Source organism: Lampetra fluviatilis, chromosome 58 (genome assembly GCF_964198595.1).
Source record: "Lampetra fluviatilis chromosome 58, kcLamFluv1.1, whole genome shotgun sequence".
NCBI lineage: Eukaryota > Metazoa > Chordata > Hyperoartia > Petromyzontiformes > Petromyzontidae > Lampetra > Lampetra fluviatilis.
The window spans coordinates 2,968,281-2,991,630 of NC_136332.1; the positions used below are offsets into that span (position 1 = coordinate 2,968,281).

Sequence of the window (23,350 nt, forward strand, 5' to 3'; positions counted from 1 at the left end):
TTCTTCACGTTCTGCAGATGTAGATGCCACTGGTTCTTCACGTTCTGCAGATGTAGATGCCACTGGTTCTTCACGTTCTGCAGATGTAGATGCCACTGGTTCTTCACGTTCTGTAGATGTAGATGCCACTGGTTCTTCACGTTCTGCAGATGTAGATGCCACTGGTTCTTCACGTTCTGCTGATGTAGATGCCACTGGTTCTTCACGTTCTGCAGATGTAGATGCCACTGGTTCTTCACGTTCTGCAGATGTAGATGCCACTGGTTCTTCACGTTCTGCAGATGTAGATGCCACTGGTTCTTCACGTTCTGCAGATGTAGATGCCACTGGTTCTTCACGTTCTGCTGATGTAGATGCCACTGGTTCTTCACGTTCTGCAGATGTAGATGCCACTGGTTCTTCACGTTCTGCTGATGTAGATGCCACTAGTTCTTCACGTTCTGCAGATGTAGATGCCACTGGTTCTTCACGTTCTGCAGATGTAGATGCCACTGGTTCTTCACGTTCTGCTGATGTAGATGCCACTGGTTCTTCACGTTCTGCAGATGTAGATGCCACTGGTTCTTCCCGTTCTGTAGATGTGGATGCCACCACCACCATCTATTGCACGTCGGTTGAACTTACGACTCTCGCTCCGACCAGCTGCAACTGGACATACGGGCACGGGTTTGTTCGTATCTCTGAAAGTTCGTAAGTCGAATGTTCGTAAGTAGAGGAGTCCCTGTAATCGGATTACTGCCCCCCTCCCCCCGCCCCTGCCCCCCTCTCCGAGCGAGGAGCAGGCCGACAGCTGACCTGGACGCGGAGAGCGGTTACCTGGGGGGTCATGTGGCTCATCGTGAAGAGGTCATATCCGGCAGATGTGAAGCAGGGCGTGTACTGCTGCAAGTCGAAGCCCATGAGCCACTTGTAGACAGCCTGCAAGCGCGCGAGCGAGCGAGAGAGAGATATGGAGGGCGACGGTATGATGTGTGCATGGTGATGGCCACCCACCCCCTCGTGTGCCGTGCCGGGTCTTCGTAAGTGCTACTCGCTACTAACAGCGCTTGCTCCTATAGTCCGTCCAGGCCATACGGCGGTTTTGGTACGTGTATATTGTGTACATGTGTATAGGTGTATATTGTGTATAGGTGGAGATTGTGTATATGTGGGGAGCAGTAGTGTAGGTGGTTAGCGCTACGCTGCGCTATGAAACCGACGACCCGAGTTCGATTCCGGCTCATGGCCGAGACCGGTGACGATTATCTGAACCGGTTCCTGGGCCTCCCCTAGGTCGATTCAGCCTCAAATGTGTACCTGGTGCGATGTGTAGTAAACATCGCCACTGGGGCAGAGACACAGAAGCGGCCGGGCGTGGTGCTGGCCACCTACCCCCTCGCGCGCCGTGCCGGCCTTCATAGCTGCTCGCTAACAGCACTTGCCCCAACAGTCTGTTGAGGCTACCCGGGGGATCTTTGTCTTTGTGGGTGCGTGACGGGCCACCCACGGCCTCGTGTGCCGCAGTGCCGCTCTTCGTAGCCGCGGCTACTGGCAAGGGCCACTCGCGAGCACCGCTCCTCGCTGCTGCGTCTCGCGGGAGGCCATGGGAGCGGCCCGCAGGTCGTTTCGAGAACTTGGGGGCAAGCCGGAGGCACGGCAAGCTGGGGGCACGGCAAGCCGGGGGCACGGCATCGCGGCCGACCTCGTTATGAACGACGCCGCGGGGAATTCTTTCAACGTTTCGCGGTGACGCGGGCGTGGCGGAGTGCGCGTCCTGGTCGTCTGTTGCACCGCAGTGTTAACCGGGGCGGCCGGAAGGATTCCGATCGAGCGGACACAGTCTCCCCTGAGCAAAGACAAAGATCCCACCCCCGTGTAGCCTGTAACAGGCTGTTGGGGCATGTGCAGTTAGCGAGTGGCAGCGCCTCCGAAGGGGAGACGCGGCACACGAGGGGTGTGGGTGGTGTGGCCAGCGACACGCCCGGCCGCCTTTGTCTCCCCAGGGCTGATGTATTACACACTGCAGCGTGTACTCGAAAACAACAACCACCGCCATTCACCACTAAGTGGCGGGGACGTCACCACGACGCTTGTGCCAGGCCAAGTGCACCTTGAGGCCACGTGAAGTGTCAAACGCCCGCTGGCAGGAGGTCACGGGGCAGACCCAGCAGGTGCCACGGGTCGACTGACTGAGATGACCGAGATGACTAGCTGATGCACCACCTGTGCCCCCTACTGTGCCAACTTGCTGTGCTTTAGCCACCCGGCGCTCCGCTCGTTGTTGTGAGCGTCGCTCCTCCACCCTCCGTTGTTGTTGGAGGGCGACTGCCTCCAACTGTCCAGTAGCGTCCTTCACGAGCCTCCTCCACAGAGGCCGATCTTGACACCGCTGGTACCAGTCATCGGCAAGTGCACTCAGCTCCACGTCCTCCTGTACCACGTCACTCCATCTCTTCTCTAGCCCGTGCCGCGCCCGTTTAGCCCCCTCGATCCGGCCAAACAAAAGCTGTTTAGGCATGCGTGAGCACCATGTACATGTACAAAGACCCCCATATAATCTTTAACAGACTGTTGGGGCAAGTGCTGTTAGCGAGAAGCTATGAAGGCCAGTATGGCACACGAGCGGGTGGGTAGCCAACACCACACCCGGCCGCCTTTGTCTCCCATGTACATATTTGAGACTGAGTCAACCTAGGGGAGGCCCAGAACCGGTTTAGATAATCGTCGCTGGTTTTGTATGTGAGCGGGAATCGAACTCGGGTCGCCGAGTTTGTAGCGCAGCGTAGCGCTAACCGCTACAACGCTACCGCTCCCCTACACACACACATATACACACACATATACACACACACATATACACACACACATATACACACACACATATACACACACACATATACACACACACACATATACACACACAGATTCATCTTGAGTGGTACCTGGTCAGCTTCGTTCAGGTGTTTGGCGGACGACGACGCATCTCTCACTGTGAACACACAGCAGACACACACAGACACACACAGACACACACAGCAGACACACACAGCAGACACACACAGACACACACAGACACACACAGCAGACACACACACCAGACACACACACAGACACACACACAGCAGACACACACAGCAGACACACACAGCAGACACACACAGCAGACACACACAGCAGACATACACAGCAGACACACACACACAGACACACACAGCAGACACACACAGACACACGCAGACACACACACCAGACACACACACAGACACACACACAGCAGACACACACAGCAGACACACACAGCAGACACACACACAGACACACACACACAGACACACACAGCAGACACACACACAGCAGACACACACAGCAGACACACACAGCAGACACACACAGCAGACACACACACAGCAGACACACACAGCAGACACACACACCAGACACACACAGACACACACACAGCAGACACACACAGCATACACACACACCAGACACACACAGACACACACACAGACACACACAGCAGACAGCCGTGATGTAACAAGCGCACACTGGGACACACAGTTGTGTATCGTTCACACACAAAGACAAAGGTCCCCCGTGTAGACTCCCAAACGCTGTTGGGGCAAAGTGCTGTTAGCGAGCACCTGCGAAGGCCGGTACGGCACACGAGGGGGTGGGCGGTCGTCCCTCCACCCAACCACCTTTGTCTCCCCAGTGCTGATATTTACAACTGCACGGGGATTCATTTGAGGCTGAGTCGACCTAGGGGAGGCCCAGGACCGGTTCAGATAATCGTCACCGAGCGGGAATCGAACTCGGGACGCCGGGTTCGTAGCGCAGCGTAGCGCTAACCACTACTTCACTACCGTTCCCCACGTTAACACACTACACACACACAACACACTCACTACACACACATAACACACACTACACATACTACACACACAACACACTACACACACACAGATATAGACACACCCAGAAAGCCAAACACACAACACACACCGCTATTATCAGGATACTATTACACAGACTCCCGTTCACCCAAAACCCACAGACAACATACACAGAACTCACACGCCCACACACTCACCACCACCACACACTCACCACCACCACACACTCACCACCACCACCCACTCATCACCACCACCCACTAGCCATTACCACCCACTCACCACCCACCACCACCCACTCACCACCCACTCACCACCACCACCACCACCCACTCACCACCACCACCCACTCACCACCCACCACCACCCACTCACCACCCACTCACCACCACCACTCACTCACACACTCACCACCACCACCACCCACTCACCACCACCCACTCACCACCACCGCCCACCAGAGGTTTCCATCTGTCCCGGTGTGACCCGGACAGCCTAGGAATTGGCCCCTTCTGTGTGGGTGTGTGGGTGGGTGCGTGTGGGTGTGTGGGTGGGTGTGTGTGTGTGGGTGTGTGTGTGGGTGGGTGTGTGTGGGTGTGTGGGTGTATGTGTGTGGGGGTGTGTGTGAGTGGGTGTGTGTGTGTGGGTGTATGTGTGGGTGTGTGTGTGGGTGTGTGTGGGTGTGTGTGGGTGTGTGTGTGTGTGAGGGGGCTAAACGGGCGCGGCACGGGCTAGAGAAGAGATGGAGTGATGTGGTACAGGAGGACGTGGAGCTGAGTGGACTTGCCGATGACTGGTACCAGCGGTGTCAAGATCGGCCTCAGTGGAGGAGGCTCGTGAAGGACGCTACTGGGCAGTTGGAGGCAGTCGCCCTCCAACAACAACGGAGGGCGGAGGAGCGACGCTCACAACAACGAGCGGAGCGCCGGGTGGCTAAAGCACAGCAAGTTGGCACAGTAGGGGGCACAGGTGGTGCATCAGCCAGTCATCTCGGTCATCTCGGTCAGTCGACCCGTGGCACCTGGGCCTGCCCCGTGACCTCCTGCCAGAGGGCGTTCGACACTTCACGTGGCCTCAGGGTGCACATGGCCTGGCACAAGCGTCGTGGTGACGTCACCGCCACTTAGTGGCGAATGGCGGTTGTTGTTGTTGTGTGGGTGTGTGTGTGTGTGGGTGGGTGTGGGTGTATGGGTGTGTGGGTGTGTGTGAGTGTGTGGGTGTGTGTAAGTGGGTGGGTGTGTGTGTGTATGTGGGTGTGTGTGGGTGTGGGTGTGTGGGCGTGGGTGTGTGGGCGTGGGGTGGGTGGATGTGTGTGGATGTGTGGGTGTAGGTGTGTGTGTGTGGGTAAGTGGGTGGGTGTGTGTGTGGGTGTGTGTGTGTGAATTTGAATCGTGACCGAGGCTCTGGTTCCCCCGGGGTACCGCAGTCAACCTGCGGCAGTCTGTGGTGCTGAGCGAGAGATGCGTGCGGGTTGGTTGGTGGTGGGTGAAGGTGGCGCTCACTCGCTCGCTCACAAGTCGGGCTCGTGCACCGCTGGTTTACACGGGATCAGCACGGTTGGCTACGCACCCTGCGAAATAAGTTCCACATAATACTGCCCATAGACCAGGGGTCGGCAACCTACGGCTCCGGAGCCGCATGCGGCTCTTTACGGGCTGCTTCTTGACGATATGTACGTATGTACAGTATGTACATAGATGCATTGCGGCTCTTGAAATACTGAATTTTGTACCGAATTGGAAAGAAATGGCTCTTCTTGTTATTTTGGTTGCCGACCCCTGCCATAGACCAACACTGCCCATAGACTAACACTACCCATAGACTAACCCATAGACCAACACTGCCCATAGACTAACATACACACACACATACACGCCCACATCCACGCCCACATACACGATCCACATACACACACACGCACATACACACACACATACAGACACACACATACATACACACATCCACACGTACACACGCCACAATTATCAGTGTCCCATTACACAAGCACTCATTCACCCATAACTCACACAGACACAAGGCAAAGATCCCCGTATAGCCATGACAGACCTGTCGGGGCAAGTGCTGTTAGCGAGTAGTGGCACCTGTGAAGGCCAGCACCACGCCCGGCCGCCTTTGTCTCCCCAGTGGCGAAGCTTACACATCGCACCAGGCACTTATTTGAGGCTGAGTCGACCTAGGGGAAGTCCAGGGACCGGGCTCAGATAATCGTCACTGGTGTTGGCCGTGAGCGGGAATCGAACTCGTGTCGCCGGGTTCTAAGCGCAGCGTAGCGCTAACCGCTACACCACCGCTCCCCACACACAAAGACAAAGATCCCCCATATAGCCTTAACAGACTGTAGGGGCAAGTGCTGTTAGCGTGCACCTATGAAGGCCGGCACGGCACACGAGGGGGCGGGTGGCCAGCACAACGCCCGGCCGCCTTTGTCTCCCCAGCGGCGATGTTTACACACCGCACCAGGTACTCATTTGAAGCTGAGTCGACCTAGGGGAGGCCCAGGGACTGGGCTCAGATAATCGTCACCGGTGTTGGCCGTGAGCGGGAATCGAACTCGGGTCGCCGGGTTCGTAGCGTAGCGCGCTAACCGCTACACCACCGCTCCCCACACACACACAGACACACACAGACACACACACCCCCTGCCACTATTACCAGTGTGATATGTTACACAGGGAGCCATTCACCCGTAAACGTTCGCACGCAGCTCTCGCACGCGACGCCTCTCCCGCGCTCAGGAATGCAGCGGGGACCTGTCTCTTCACGTCCCACCGCCCCCCCCCCACAGCCCCCCCCACCGCCCCCACCAACCTCCCCCCCACCGCCCCCACCATCCCCCCCCACCGCCCCCACCATCCCCCCCCCCACCGCCCCCACCAACCTCCCCCCCACCGCCCCCCCCACCGCCCCCACCATCCCCCCCCACCGCCCCCACCAACCCCCCCCCACCGCCCCCCCCCCACCGCCCCCACCATCCCCCCCACCCGCGACTTGGGAGTCGGCTCGAAGCTCCGCTTCTGTCGGACCAGTTTCTCTCCACCACCACCACGACCACCACCACCACCACGACCACCACGACCACCACCACGACCACCACCACCACCACGACCACCACGACCACCACCACGACCACCACCACCACCACCACGACCACCACCACGACCACCACCACGACCACCACCACCACCACGACCACGACCACCACCACGACCACCACCACCACCACGACCACCACCACGACCACCACCACCACCACCACGACCACCACCACGACCACCACCACCACAGAGAGAGTGTGTGGGGGGGAGGGGGTGTGGGCACTCCTTGACAATGAGCCACCTGAGTTCAGTCCCAGGTCAGGGTCGATGCCGTTCCGCGATTGGGGTGAAAACATTTTTGGAGCTCGCGGACGCATCAGCGGTGGTATCAGCAGCAGTGGCGTCAGCGGTAGTGTCAGCAGTAGTGTCTGCAGTAGTAGTATCAGCAGTAGCATCAGCAGTAGTGTCTGCAGTAGTGTCAGCAGTAGTGTCAGCAGTAGTGTCTGCAGTAGTAGTATCAGCAGTAGTGTCAGCAGTAGTGTCTGCAGTAGTAGTATCAGCAGTAGAATGAGCAGTAGTAGTATCAGCAGTAGTATCAGCAGTAGTGTCTGCAGTAGTAGTATCAGCAGTAGTGTCAGCAGTAGTATCAGCAGTAGTGTCTGCAGTAGTAGTATCAGCAGTAGTAGTATCAGCAGTAGTATCAGCAGTAGTGTCTGCAGTAGTAGTATCAGCAGTAGTGTCAGCAGTAGTATCAGCAGTAGTGTCAGCAGTAGTATCAGTAGTAGTGTCAGCAGTAGTATCAGCAGTAGTGTCTGCAGTAGTAGTATCAGCAGTAGTAGAATGAGCAGTAGTAGCATCAGCAGTAGTATCAGCAGCAGTAGTGGCAGCAGCAGTGGCATCAGCGGTGGTGGTATTGATGTGTGTTGGTGTTCATTCACCTGCACTGGGCAGGTTTCCCGTCTGTACAATCCTCTCTTCTCCGTGTGTAATCTGCACACACACAACACACACAGCACACACACAACACACACAGCACACACACAACACACACAGCACACACAACACACACACAACACACACAACACACACACAACACACACACCACACACAACACACACAGCACACACACAACACACACAACACACACAACACACAGACAGTACAATGTCATTTATTTCCATGGTGCGGGAGGGATGGAGGGGGAGGAGTGGCGCCTTTGCCGCTTGCCGCTGACGATGGCGGTTCGAACCCAGCAGCCGCCCCGGTTAATCCAGCGGACGTCAAACATCACGTGACAGCAGGGCTCGTGGCAAGGCCAAGAGGCGCTTTGAGGCCGTCGCGTGACGCGCGGAAACGGTTCGCTGCCGGCCGGAGGTCACGGGACAGACCCCGGGTGCTACGGGTTGACCGTTTACAATGACTGGCAGAATTACTGTCCACCAACGACAACCGCCGCCATTCGCCGCTAAGTGGCGGTGACGTCACCACGACGCTTGTGCCAGGCCGTGTGTACGTCGAGGCCACGTGAAGTGTCGAACGCCCGCCGGCAGGAGAAGGTCACGGGGCAGACGCAGACACGACGACGACACACACATCAGTACCTTTGTGATTTTGTTGAGCTGCTGATGTTGATAATGCTGATGATGATGTTGCTGCTGCTGACGATGCTGCTGCTGCTGATGGTTATGCTGATGCTCCTGCTGCCCCCTCCTGCTGCCCACACTCTCTCCGCTGCCCGAGCTTCTGCTGCTGCCCACACTGCTGCAATCACCGACCGTCGCATCTGGGAAATAAAATAAAAACACGTGAAGAATGAAACGTAATAAGTGCAAATCGTAGCCACGGAGTACACGTGGTACCGGTGCAGGCAATCGTATATCAGTCAATCAAACTTTATTTGGTACAGCGTCCTCCACAAGAACGTCGTCACGCAGACACACTTCACAAGTAAACATAGCAACGACATAGCAACGACAGACCTGTTCTTCACCTGAGGACGGCTGCTTGCGTGGTGGCTGAAACGTCGTGAGAATTGTATTTTATTAAGTTAAATTTTTATTATTTTATTACTTCCCTTCTACGTGACTTTACCGAAAGAACCAAGAAGATGAATCCCTGCAGTCACGAAAGAAGCTTTAAATCGAAATTTAAACATAGCAACGTTACACCATTGCCATTTCAAATGCACACAACAAAACAGGCAAGTCCTGGACTTACGAACACCCACACTTATGAGCACCCAAATAATGAACACCCACACTTACATACACCCAACTTACGAACACTCACACTCACGAACACCCACACTTACGAATACCTGACATACGAACACCTGCACATAAGAACACCCACACTTACGAACACCAAAATAATGAACACCCTCACTTACATACACCCTACTTACGAACACCCACACTTACGAACACCCAACTCACGAACACCCGACTTAGGGGCTGTTCATAAATGACGTCACGCACCTAAGGGGGGTGGCGGTCAGACATTTGTGACGATGTGTGACGATGGGGGGGGGGGGTTTAGAAATGTGACGTCACATCAAAATGCGAAACTTTAAATGAATTTAAAATTGTTATAACACTCCTACAACATCAGAGTGCAGCGCCACATTCAATTTTGTGACGCCGTGTGACGAGGGGTGGGGTCAAAAATCGTCCAAAATCGCGTGACGTCATTTATGGACGGCCCCTTACGAACACCAACAGGCTGTGGAGGCTATACGGGGAATCTTTGTCGTTTTGTGTGTTTTACCACCGGCATTGTATCCCCAGACGAGGTCCCTTGAGCCTCCGCACACTGTCTGGGCCTTGTGGAAATCCAGGGCGTCTGTCAAGAAGGTGACATCAACACAAACGATGCACCACCACCACCATCACCACCACTGCCACCACCACCACCATCACCACCGTCACCACCACCATCACCACCACCATCACCATCACCACCATCACCACCACCATCACCACCATCACCACCGTCATCACCACCACCACCATCACCGCCACCACCACCACCATCACCACCACCATCACCGTCACCTTCACCGCCACCACCGCCACCGCCACCACCGTCACCGCCACCATCACCGCCACCATCACCGTCACCACCATCACCACAATGACCACCACCATCACCGCCACCACCACCGCCACCACCACCGCCACCACCACCATAACCACTACCACCACCATCACCACCACCGTCACCGCCACCATCACCGTCACCACCGTCACCACCACCATCACCGTCACCACCGTCACCACCACCATCACCGCCACCACCACCGCCACCACCATCACCACCGTCACCGCCACCACCACCGCCACCACCGTCACCGCCACCATCACCGCCACCACCACCGCCACCACCATCACCACCGTCACCGCCACCACCACCGCCACCACCGTCACCGCCACCATCACCGTCACCCATCGTCGTAGTCATAACACTGGTCAACGACTGGACTTTTGCAGCTGTTCTAGACTAATTTCAGGGTGCCGATTCCAAATCTGATCTCAGATTTGCTCTATCACATCTCATTTTTAAGCTATCGGCATACCACATTTTCATTGATTTTACCCGAAATTAACTCCGTCACTTGTGATTGCAAGTTGTTGCAAGTCAGTGACTGCTTTAGTGTTAAAATATGGTGCTATATGTTTAGGATAGTGTGTTTATAATATCATTTTATGTAGATATCCACATGTATTTAATATTTTTCTTCTGCAGTTTTGATTGAAAATGCAATATTTGATATCTCAAAAACCTGATGCGATAGACAAAAACTGATGCCAGATTTGGAATCAGCACCCCAAAGTTACCTTAAAACCGTTGGAATACCTTATGCCAGAAAAAGTGTGTTGACCAGTGTAATAATACATTCTAGATTTGAAGCTTTCGTGACTGCAAGGATTCACAAAAATAATATTCAGGGCCTACCTTGGCTCCTCCCACCCTCAACCAGTATATATGAAGTATTGGAAAATGACGGCAGGAAACTCCTTGACGGGAACACACTTCTTTTATTAAATCTTGACTTGTAACGATACAACGCGTGGCCTCTCTTCTTCACAATGCGGTCACCATACAACGGTACAACTCGTGACCTCTTCTCTCCGCCCTACGCTTCTCTTGACTCTCTTAGATTCTGTGCTGCTGGCTCTCTGTGCCTCGTGTAGACTCCGCGCCTCGGCTACACTCTTCTCTCGTCTCGTGTAGACTCTGCGCCTCTGCTACACTCTCCACTCGCCTCGTGTAGACTTTGCATCTCTCTCTGGCTACACCGTAGGCATACTCGGCTCGTGTAGACCTTTCTCTCTCTCTGGCTACACCGTATGCATACTCGGCTCGTGTAGACCTTTCTCTCTCTCTGGCTACACACTATACATCGCTCAGCTCGTGTAGACCGTTCTCTCTCTCTGGCTACACACTATACATTACTCAGCTCGTGTAGACCGTTCTCTCTCTCTGGCTACACACTATACATTACTCAGCTCGTGTAGACCGTTCTCTCTCTCTGGCTACACACTATACCTTACTCTCCTCTACTCTCCATTACTCTCCTTTACTCTCCTCTCCGGGCTCTATCTCTGCACCTTCGTCTTCATTCTTAGATGGTTCCACTTCTGCCCCCTACTCCTCTGTGCATCACCTTATATATCTCTTCTTCCCGGGAGACGGAGCGGATGCGGACCTCAACGTCGGCACCGCTCCTCAGTTACCCAATCACCACGCGCTATCTCTACGATCCGGTTCCGCCCCGCGCGTGTTTCCACTCCCCGACCAATCACACCGCGCTGCCACCCGATCACTCCCTCTCAGCGCGTCACCGGCACACAGCCAATCAGCAGCACTACCCCCACCCGCGCACTGACGCCTGCTCCTCCCCGTCAGCGCGCGTCACCACACACACACCCGTACATACGCGCTGGCACACGACGTATACACCCAGCGCGTATCACCACTACATCACCCCCTCCCACATAGCTCGCAGCCGGCCCGGCTGCTAACAACAACCAACCGCGACGATAAGACGACAACCAACAAAAAAAAAACCCCGTAACCCCCCGAGTGTGCCCCGTAACATAACAACAACAACAACAAGAATAACTATGTACAGATTGACAATGAACACGAAAAGTCAACAATAACACGATACAAGCAAATTCCAAAAAAAAACGAACGCGCCCCACGTCCCTGCGACTACACGCAGTGACGAAGCGCTCCAACTGCCCCGACTCCTCACGAGGCAGGTCATGCAAAGTAGCACGACCTGGCGCGAGTCCGTCTGGCTGGTCCGTCGTATGGGGCGGGACACTGACGACCGTCCTGCGGTTCCGGCTGCTCCAGACGGCGCGGAACGGGCCTGAAAGGGCCGGCCCCGCCGCGGAGATCCGGCCGCCGGTGATCGGCAGCTGTCAGTTCCGAGACACCTGGGAGCAGATCAGGCGAAAATACGTGTGGATCAGGCAGAGACATTTCCCCCTCTGGGTCGCCGGTCACGTCACACGCCCGGCCATCACGACACAAGGGGAGGCCATATGGAGGCGAGAACGGTTTCAGTCGGGAGGGGTGAACGTACCAACGGCGCTTTCCCCACTTTATCTGAACGCACTGGGGCCGTGCAACGCGCACGACCTCCACAGGTCCCCTCCACGGTCTCAGCAATTTAGGCGACGTAGCCAAGGGTGCCTGAGGGCAATGCAGCCAGGCCCTGTCACCTGGTTTCCATTCGTGCATGGACACCTTCCGTGCCCGCAACCGTTCATTAGCAATTTGGCGAGCCCGCGAATTAAGCCGTGCGGCCTCCCTCGCCTCTGTCAGCTTGTGAATATTAAACTTTATATGTTCTGCCAAATTAGAATTAGTTCGTGGAGCGGACAGGCCAAGTTGCGTTTCCATTGGCGGGTCAGCTTCCCGACCGTACATCAAATAGAATGGGGAAAACCCCGTAGCTGCATGGGGGGCCATTCTATACGCGGCAAGGACTCCCGGGACCTGCAGGTCCCAATCTACATGTGTCTCGCACACCTGCTGACACAGCATGGAAGTCAAAGTTTTGTGGAGTCTCTCCACCATCCCGTCTGTCTGCGGGTGGTACGGGGAGGTACGCACCTTCTTGGTACCCAACAGATCGCACACCTCTTGCAACAATTTACTCGAAAAATTTTTACCTTGGTCGGTCAGCAGGCGTTCGGGAGCCCCCTTGTCCAGGACATAGCCCTGGACGAAGGCATCCGTCACAGCCACTGCCGACTGGTTAGCGAGAGGCCACGCCATAGGCCATCGGGTAAAGTATTCGACCCCCACTAACAAATATTTATTCCCTCTCGGCGTGACTGGGAAGGGCCCCAAAATATCGAGTGCAACGAGCTCGTTGGTACGCGAGACCTGAATAGATTGCAGCGGTGGATTAGCTGCCACGGGCGGTGGTTTACGCCTGGCGCACTCAACGCACCCCTTCAGAATATGTACCACATCACTTCCCATTCCCGGCCAGTAATAGTCACGCTGAAGCAGGGCAAGCGTCTTGTTAACTCCCAAGTGCAAGAGGCGTTCGTGTGCCGCCAAGACAACCCTCCCCCTCACAGCGGAAGGCACCACGAGTGCGTTCCGCCGGGACAAACTGTCCCATCTCAATAACATGCCCTGCTCAAGTACATAGGAGCCGGTACGCTCCTGGTCCCCCTCGGGACCCCCAACCTTGCGGCGCAATGCTAGCAGCGAGCTGTCCGCCATCTGGAGGCGGCCCCATTCGCTGAGCGACAGCGAGAGCAGCGAGTCCCGACCCTGAGAGGCAGTGGAATCATCCACGATCGGTGCGCCCGCTGTCGCAGCCAGTGCCCCCATCTCCCCCGCAAGCGTCGGTTTACAGCGCGCCGATCCCGACAAACACGCGCATTCATCACAAGGCAACAAACGCGACAAGCAATCGGCATTTGTGTGTCGCAACCCCTTACGGTACGTAGTCGTAAACTGATAGTCCTGGAGGACTTCCAACCAACGCGACAACTGGCCCGAGGGCTGGGCGACCCTCAATGAATACTGTAGCGCCGCGTGGTCCGTTCGGACTGTAAAGTGACGACCATAGAGATATGGCCTAAACTGCTGCACAAAAAAGACAATGGCAAGCAGCTCGCGACGGGTGACGCAGTAGCGCTGCTCCGCCGGAGACAACACCCTACTACCGTAGGCGACAACTCTTTCGACACCCCCAACGACTTGGGATAGCACCCCCCCAATGCCCGTGTTGCTAGCATCCGTGTCCAGCAAAAAGGGACTGGCAAAATCGGGATAACACAAGGGTGGGGCACCCACCAAGGCGTCCCGGAGGGAGCGAAACGCGGCCTCCTCCTCCGGTCCCCATTTGAACTTCACTCCCTTCGCCGTTAGAGCGTGCAAGGGTTTTGCAATAGTGGCGAAGTGCTCAACGAACCGCCGATAATAAGAAGCAAACCCGATGAAACTACGCACGTCGGAAACGGACGTAGGTGTCGGCCACGAACCGACACAATCCGTCTTCGCGGGATCGGTGGAGATCCCCGAAGAATCGACAATGTGACCCAAGTATCTAACCGACCTACGAAGGAGGTGACATTTGGCCGGTTTAAATTTCAACTTAGCCGATCGCATTCGCAAGAACACCCCTCTCAACCGCTGGAGGTGTTCTTCAAACGTTTTACTGAAAACAATGACATCGTCCATATAAATCAAGCATGTATCCCACTGCAAGCCCGACAAAACCAGCTCCATAAGTCGCTGAAACGTCGCTGGAGAGGAGTGAAGTCCCATGGGTAACCGGTTAAACTGGAACAGCCCCCCTGGAGTCCGAAATGCTGTCTTAGGTTTCGACTCTTCGTCGAGCGGCAACTGCCAAAACCCCGATAACAAATCAAGAGTCGAAAAATATCGCGCACCAGACAATGCATCGAGGGACTCATCCATCCTGGGGAGCGGATACGCGTCAGCCACAGAGATCTTATTCAGGCGACGGAAATCAACGCAAAATCGCAGGGACCCGTCCTGCTTCTTAACCAGCACAATAGGCGCTCCCCACGGGCTAGAGGAGGGCGAAATAATATCGGCTTCTAGCATATCGTTAACAGCCGACTGAACATGTTCCTTCTCCACGGGACTCAGTCGGAAGGGATTTAGCCTGACCGGCGCCGCATCGCCCGTTTCAATGTGATGGTGCAACAAATCCGTGCACCCAATGTCATACTTATGTTTACTGAATACATCAGAGAATTCAATGAGCAACTCGCGCAGCGCACCCAACTGCGCCGCCGACAAATCGTCCGAGGCGGCACATAGCGAATGGACCCACTCAAGGTCTTCCCTTGGCTCAACGTTCTGCGCGGGGCTCGAGCCCACCTGCGCAACCAACCCATCATCCATAGGGACCTGCGCCGCGTGAGCCAGCACGGTGCCCTGCGGAATGACAGCTGGTCGCGACCCCGCGTTCAAAACCATCACAAACGGATCCCTGTCAGCCCGCACCAAAGTGTGAGCCACCGATAAATCAAGACCCCCGACAGCCTTGTTAGAAGGACCCAAAAGCATACTTTGTCCCGAAGCCTCCCTCACCCATGGTTTCCGCAACCGGAGGGGAATCAACATCTGTGAACCCGGGGGCACTTGCACTGTCTGCGTCGCCACCGCTTGTATCGTAGCGCACGTCGTCCGAATGTCAGTAGGGCCCGTCAAAAATGAAATCCGGCGACCCGATGGCAGTTCAATGCATCGTTGATCGATAAGAATTTTAATAGGCATTTTAGCCAAAAAATCAGTGCCCAAAAGACACGGAACTGCCAAAGAAGACGAAACGAAAACGGGTCCCGACAATTTGATATCTCCAATGCAAATGGACGCCCTAACCTGACCGATAATGCCCAACGATCCCCCATTAGCGGCGTAAAATGGCACATCCACTGGAAGCAGCGGACGACATTGGACTGGAAGAATATTATAAATGAGGTCCGATATAATAGTTGCCGATGCCCCCGTGTCCACTAACACCCTAATCTCAACCCCATCAATAGATCCCGTAACAACGGACGAACCCGCCGAAGCAGCCACAATTCTATGCCCCAATTCGGCCCATTCAATGTCTCCCTGGTCCCGGCCGAACCCCCCTCGCCGAACCGAATCCCCGAACCTTAACCGGCCCTCCTCCGCCGCAACGCGGCGTCCCATGTGTGCCGAATAAACAGGCCGAGCGTGTGAGGTGCCGCGACTTGCCGGGGATTGTAGAGATGACTTGGGCTCTCGGTCGTCGTCCAGCCGAGCTCCCATGGCGCGCTGCCGCGGAGCGCGGCACCCGGACGCCACGTGGCCCCGGAGGCCGCAGTTATAGCACGTGACGAGGGTCGGAGTAGATCTTGGTTGCTCCGACTTTCGGCCCGATCGCAGAGGCGACCGGGCCCCCGGCCTCCAGTCACCTTGACGTCCCGTGGCGAACGCCTCCTCTCGTGGGCTGACGACTTGGGGTTCGGCGACCACCAAACCCGGGGCTGCGACGACAGCAGCGTTGCAACCAACGCCTTGCTTCCGTTGTAGGGCCTCGTGCGCTTGAATACTCGTGGCGACTCTCAAAGAAGAAATATCAATCTCGTCAGCTGTGTTGATAGGGACCCCCAGGTCCTGCGCCAACTTGAGCAGCTGCTCCAAAACCATCGCGTCTTGACCCTCCTCGTCCATCCGAGGGAACGCAGCATCAGCAAGAGCCAGCAACGCCGTGCGATAGGCCAGCGCGGTCTCCGTGGCCGCTTTCCGTCTTGCGTAGAAATGATGGCGGCACGTCGAGGGAGGTCCGTAGACCCTGGCCAACAACCCCAGCGCATCCTTCAGCGTGGAGCGGTCCGACTTCCGTGCAGCCCTGAAGGCCGCGAGCGCATCGTCGTCCAGCATGGCGGGCAACGCCCGCAGTGCCGTAGCATCGGACCACGCTGACATCTCTTGATGCGCCAAAAACCTTCGCTGAAATTGGCCCCAGTCTCCGCCTTCCGCCTTGAAGGCTGACAACGTGGGCAGACGCTGCTGAAAAATGAAGTCATCCGCCTCGTGGTTCCTCTCCGCCTCTCCGTCGGTGTGTAAGATGGCGGCTCCAGCAGCAGACGTAAAATGGCGGACCCCCTCCCGCGCTGATGACGTCGATGCGCGCGCTTGGGAACCCACCACCACGTGGCGCTCGCCGTTCCCGCCAAAAGTAGGCCCAGGCGCAATGGCGGGAATCCCCCATTCGTTTTGGCGGGAATCTGCGGGGCGACCTTGTAAAATGTCCCCCACCGTCCCCGCTCCTCCCGACGAGCTGATCTCCGCCAAGATGGACGCGGCGGCGAGCAGCAGCTCTGCCAGTCGGGAGTGCGCCTCACGAAGCCCGGCGTCGGTCCCCGGTCGCTCGGCCGGCGCCGTCGACGGATCCTGTAGCGTGGGCAAGTCCTCCTCCTCACCCCCCGCCACCAGCGGCCCCGAGTCGTCCAGGTTTTCCTCGCGGTCAATCCCGTGGGTCCTACGGGTCTTCCTTGTCTCCATGCTTGGAAGCCCGTTTCACTTCTGACGCCAGATGAAGTATTGGAAAATGACGGCAGGAAACTCCTTGACGGGAACACACTTCTTTTATTAAATCTTGACTTGTAACGATACAACGCGTGGCCTCTCTTCTTCACAATGCGGTCACCATACAACGGTACAACTCGTGACCTCTTCTCTCCGCCCTACGCTTCTCTTGACTCTCTTAGATTCTGTGCTGCTGGCTCTCTGTGCCTCGTGTAGACTCGGCTACACTCTTCTCTCGTCTCGTGTAGACTCTGCGCCTCTGCTACACTCTCCACTCGCCTCGTGTAGACTTTGCATCTCTCTCTGGCTACACCGTAGGCATACTCGGCTCGTGTAGACCTTTCTCTCTCTCTGGCTACACCGTATGCATACTCGGCTCGTGTAGACCTTTCTCTCTCTCTGGCTACACACTATACATCGCTCAGCTCGTGTAGACCGTTCTCTCTCTCTGGCTACACACTATACATTACTCAGCTCGTGTAGACCGTTCTCTCTCTCTGGCTACACACTATACATTACTCAGCTCGTGTAGACCGTTCTCTCTCTCTGGCTACACACTATACCTTACTCTCCTCTACTCTCCATTACTCTCCTTTACTCTCCTCTCCGGGCTCTATCTCTGCACCTTCGTCTTCATTCTTAGATGGTTCCACTTCTGCCCCCTACTCCTCTGTGCATCACCTTATATATCTCTTCTTCCCGGGAGACGGAGCGGATGCGGACCTCAACGTCGGCACCGCTCCTCAGTTACCCAATCACCACGCGCTATCTCTACGATCCGGTTCCGCCCCGCGCGTGTTTCCACTCCCCGACCAATCACACCGCGCTGCCACCCGATCACTCCCTCTCAGCGCGTCACCGGCACACAGCCAATCAGCAGCACTACCCCCACCCGCGCACTGACGCCTGCTCCTCCCCGTCAGCGCGCGTCACCACACACACACCCGTACATACGCGCTGGCACACGACGTATACACCCAGCGCGTATCACCACTACATATATACAAATACGGTTTTCTTGGAATTTCTCTCACTTGATACAGCTATCGTGCTGTGACTGTTCCACCTGAAAACGGAAGCTTGTGTTGCCTCCGAAACGTCGTGATTTTTTATTTATTTTTATTTTATTAATTTTAATTTGTTACCTACGTGACTGTACCGAAAACACCCAATAATATGAATCCTTGCAGTCACGAAAGCTTCAAATCTAGAATTAATGTGCTAAACAAGTTCAACGTGGGCCTGCGCGTACGTCCGTCGGCCTCGGGCACAAGCGCACGCACCCGGCGCTCACCCGCGTGTGTGAACAGCCCTCCGCTGTCGCGGTCTTTGGAAAACGGAAGAGAGACCGGCCGCGCAATGGAAGACGTTGGGTCTGAGAAAACACGCGCACACACACACATACATGCACAAAGATAAAGATCCCCCGTGTAGCCTTAACAGACGGTTGGGGCAAGTGCTGTTATGGAGCACCTATGAAGGCTGGAATGGCACACGAGGGGGTGGGTGGCCAGCACCACACCCAGCCGCCTTTGTCTCCCCAGTAGCGATGTTTACACACCGCATCACTCTCGATCCGGCCGAACAAAAGCTGTTTAGGCATGCGGTGGCTGGGCATGCGGGCTACATGACCCAGCCAACGCAGCCTTGCTTGCCGGAGGAGCTCACCGATGGGACTTTGCCCAAATCTTCCAAGGATTTGTGAGCTCCTCACACAATCCAGCCTGGTTAAACCCAGGATGGATCGTAGGGCAAGCCAGCCTCAATGTTTCTAACCGGTGAAGATGTTCCATTAGGGGGGTCCACGTTTCGCAAGCGACACACACATACACACACACACAAAGATAAAGACAAAGATCCGCCATATAGCCTTAACAGACTGCAGGGGCAAGTGCTGTTAGCGAGCACCTATGAAGACCGGAACGGCATACGAGGGGGTGGGTGGCCAGCACCACGCCCGACCGCCTTTGTCTCCCTAGTGGCACAATGTTTACACACCGCACCAGGTACTCATTTGAGGCTGAGTCGACCTAATGGAGGCCCGGGACCAGTTCAGATAATCGTCACTGGTGTTGGCCGTGAGCGGGAATCGAACCCGTGTCGCCGGGTTTATAGCCCAGCGTGCTAACCGCTACACTACCGATCCTCACTACACACATACAGACACACACACACAGACACACAAACACAGACACACACACACAGACACACACACACAGACACACACACAGATACACACACACACACAGACAGATACACACACACACAGACACACACACAGACACACACAGAGAGACACACACAGACACACACACAGACACACACAGACAGACAAACACAGACACACACACATACATATACAACAACCGCCATTCGCCACTAAGTGGCGGTGACGTCACCACGACGCTTGTGCCAGGCTAAGTGCACCTTGAGGCCACGTGAAGTGTCGAACGCCCGCTGGCAGGAGGTCACGGGGCAGACCCAGCAGGTGCCACGGGTCGACTGACCGAGATGACCGAGATGACTGGCTGATGCACCACCTTTGCCCCCTACAGTACCAACTTGCTGTGCTTTAGCCACCCGGCGCTCCATTCGTTATTGTGAGCGTCGCTCCTCTGCCCTCCGTTGTTGTTGGAGGGTGACTGCCTCAAACTGCCCAGTAGCGTCCTTCACGAGCCTCCTCCACTGAGGCCGATCTTGACACCGCTGGTACCAGTCATCGGCAAGTCCACTCAGCTCCAAGTCCTCCTGGACCACATCACTCCATCTCTTCTCTAGCCCGTGCCGCGCCCGTTTAGCCCCCTCGATCCGGCCGAACAAAAGCTGTTTAGGCATGCGGTGGCTGGGCATGCGGGCTACATGACCCAGCCAATGCAGCCTTGCCTACCGGAGAAGCTCACCGATGGGACTTAGCCCAGATCTTTCAAGGATTTGTGAGCTCCTCACACAATCCAGCCTGGTTAAACCCAGGATGGATCGTAGGCAGGCCAACCTAAATGTTTCCAACATATACAGACACACACACAGACACACACACACACAGACACACACACAGACACACACACACAGACACACACACAGACACACACACACACAGAGACACACACACACAGACACACACACAAACACACACACAGACACAGACACACACACAGATACACACACACAGACACACACACACAGATACACACACACACAGATACACACACACACAGATACACACACACAGACAGATATACACACACAGACACACAGACAGACACACACAGACACACACACACAGACACACACAGACAGACACACACAGACACACACACAGACACACACAGACACACACACACAGACACACACACACCGCACGCCTCGTGCGGTCCGAGTCTTGGAGCTGCAGTGCACCAATGATGACGCCGCTGAGATATCCTCATGTCCGATGTGGCTGTTGTTGACAAGTTGACAATTGCCCCCAACAACAACAACAACCACCGCAGGCCGCTCGTTGCTCACCCGCGGACGAGCTGATGACTTGTACAACGGACGATGGGAAATAGCCGACACGAGAGGCGCCCAGCCGGTCCCTCACGTAGCCCTTCCATAGGCCGCTCTCTTGCCGCTCCAACACCTACAGCAGCAGCAGCAGCAACAACAACAACAGCAACAGCAGCAACAACAACAACAACAGCAGCAACAACAACAGCAACAACAACAACAGTCACCACTCACGTAGCCCTGCCATAGGCCGCTACAACACCTACAGCAGCAACAGCACATTTAGAATGAACATCACCACGCGTTTAGAGTGATCTGGCTCCTGCTATGTATTTCCACGTGGTGATGATGGTGATGATGATAATCCACCTTTCTGAGCTGCTTTCATCTTTGATAGTCTTTTGTCAACGTGACACTTTTTTTACTGTTTGGCCGTGTCGGGTGGTGGAGGGTTACGACACATTTATAAATAACGCGATCTAACCCAAAAACCTTTATTATGAACATCTACCCCTCTATTTAAGGAATGAAACAGGAGGATTTCTCCAAAAATCTGGCTGTGGCCTGATGAAGCTGGTTGTAATTACTGGTGAAACGTCGTGCTCGGATTGTAAATCTTGTGGCTTTGCTCTCCAACACACCGGTGTGCTGTACTGGTGTAATGACGACTTGATACACTTGTTTTATTGTAGAGACACGTTCACTCGAACAGGCGGAGACCCCACTGCGACAGCCCCGAGTCTCCCGCGCATCTCCCCCTTGTATACCGACTGAGGTCACGCCCCCATTCCCAAACCTTCTCGCTGGTTCTAGATCGCTCGCTCCACCAGCAGACTCCACCGTCCTCTTCCGTCACCTGGCCACGCTCCTATTCTCGATCATTCCCATAGCCACCAGTCCACTCGCACTGCAGGCTGACTCCCCTGTCATTACCTCCCGTGGCCACTAGTCCATTCGCACTGCAGGCTGACTCCCCTGTCATTACCTCCCGTGGCCACCAGTCCACTCGCACTGCAGGCTGGCTCCCCTGTCATTACCTCCCGTGGCCACTAGTCCATTCGTACTGCAAGCTGAGACCTCTGTCATTACCCCCCGTGGCCACTAGTCAACTCACACTGCAGGCTGACTCCCCTGTCATTACCTCCCGTGGCCACCAGTCCATTCGCACTGCAGGCTGACTCCCCTGTCATTACCTCCCGTGGCCACTAGTCCACTCGCACTGCAGGCTGACTCCCCTGTCATTACCTCCCGTGGCCACTAGTCCACTCGCACTGCAGGCTGACTCCCCTGTCATTACCTCCCGTGGCCACCAGTCCATTCGCACTGCAGGCTGACTCCCCTGTCATTACCTCCCGTGGCCACTAGTCCACTCGCACTGCAGGCTGACTCCCCTGTCATTACCTCCCGTGGCCACCAGTCCACTAGCACTGCAAGCTGACTCCCCTGTCATTACCTCCCGTGGCCACCAGTCCATTCGCACTGCAGGCTGACTCCCCTGTCATTACCGCCCGTGGCCACCAGTCCATTCGCACTGCAGGCTGACTCCCCTGTCATTACCTCCCGTGGCCACCAGTCCATTCGTACTGCAGGCTGACTCCACTGTCATTGCCTCCTGTGGCCACTAGTCCATTCGCACTGCAAGCTGAGACCTCTGTCATTACCCCCCGTGGCCACTAGTCCACTCGCACTGCAGGCTGACTCCCCTGTCATCACCTCCTGTGACCACTAGTCCATTCGCACTGCAGGCTGACTCCCCTGTCCTTACCTCCCGTGGCCACTAGTCCACTCGCACTGCAGGCTGACTCCCCTGTCATTACCTCCCGTGGCCACTAGTCCATTCGCACTGTAGGCTGACTCCCCTGTCCTTACCTCCCGTGGCCACTAGTCCACTCGCACTGCAGGCTGACTCCCCTGTCATCACCTCCCGTGACCACTAGTCCATTCGCACTGCAGGCTGACTCCCCTGTCCTTACCTCCCGTGGCCACTAGTCCACTCGCACTGCAGGCTGACTCCCCTGTCATTACCTCCCGTGGCCACTAGTCCATTCGCACTGTAGGCTGACTCCCCTGTCCTTACCTCCCGTGGCCACTAGTCCACTCGCACTGCAGGCTGACTCCCCTGTCATCACCTCCCGTGACCACTAGTCCATTCGCACTGCAGGCTGACTCCCCTGTCCTTACCTCCCGTGGCCACTAGTCCACTCGCACTGCAGGCTGACTCCCCTGTCATTACCTCCCGTGGCCACTAGTCCATTCGCACTGTAGGCTGACTCCCCTGTCCTTACCTCCCGTGGCCACTAGTCCACTCGCACTGCAGGCTGACTCCCCTGTCATTACCTCCCGTGGCCACTAGTCCATTCG

The 23,350-nt window shown here is 55.8% G+C and overlaps 2 protein-coding genes across 2 annotated transcripts in view; both read right to left on the reverse strand.

The window, feature by feature from the left end:
* The window catches only part of TBC1D24 (TBC1 domain family member 24), a 525,632-nt gene that overhangs the window by 357,662 nt on the left and 144,620 nt on the right, over positions 1–23,350 (reverse strand). The window lies entirely within an intron of this gene.
* The window catches only part of LOC144950518 (uncharacterized), a 63,753-nt gene that overhangs the window by 7,281 nt on the left and 33,122 nt on the right, over positions 1–23,350 (reverse strand). Inside the window, exons 10-11 of the mRNA XM_078880656.1 lie at positions 1,552–1,640; positions 817–996 (exon numbers count right to left, since the gene is read on the reverse strand). Coding sequence (XP_078736782.1) covers positions 817–996; positions 1,552–1,640 — 269 coding nt within the window. The remainder of the gene's footprint in view (positions 1–816; positions 997–1,551; positions 1,641–23,350) is intronic.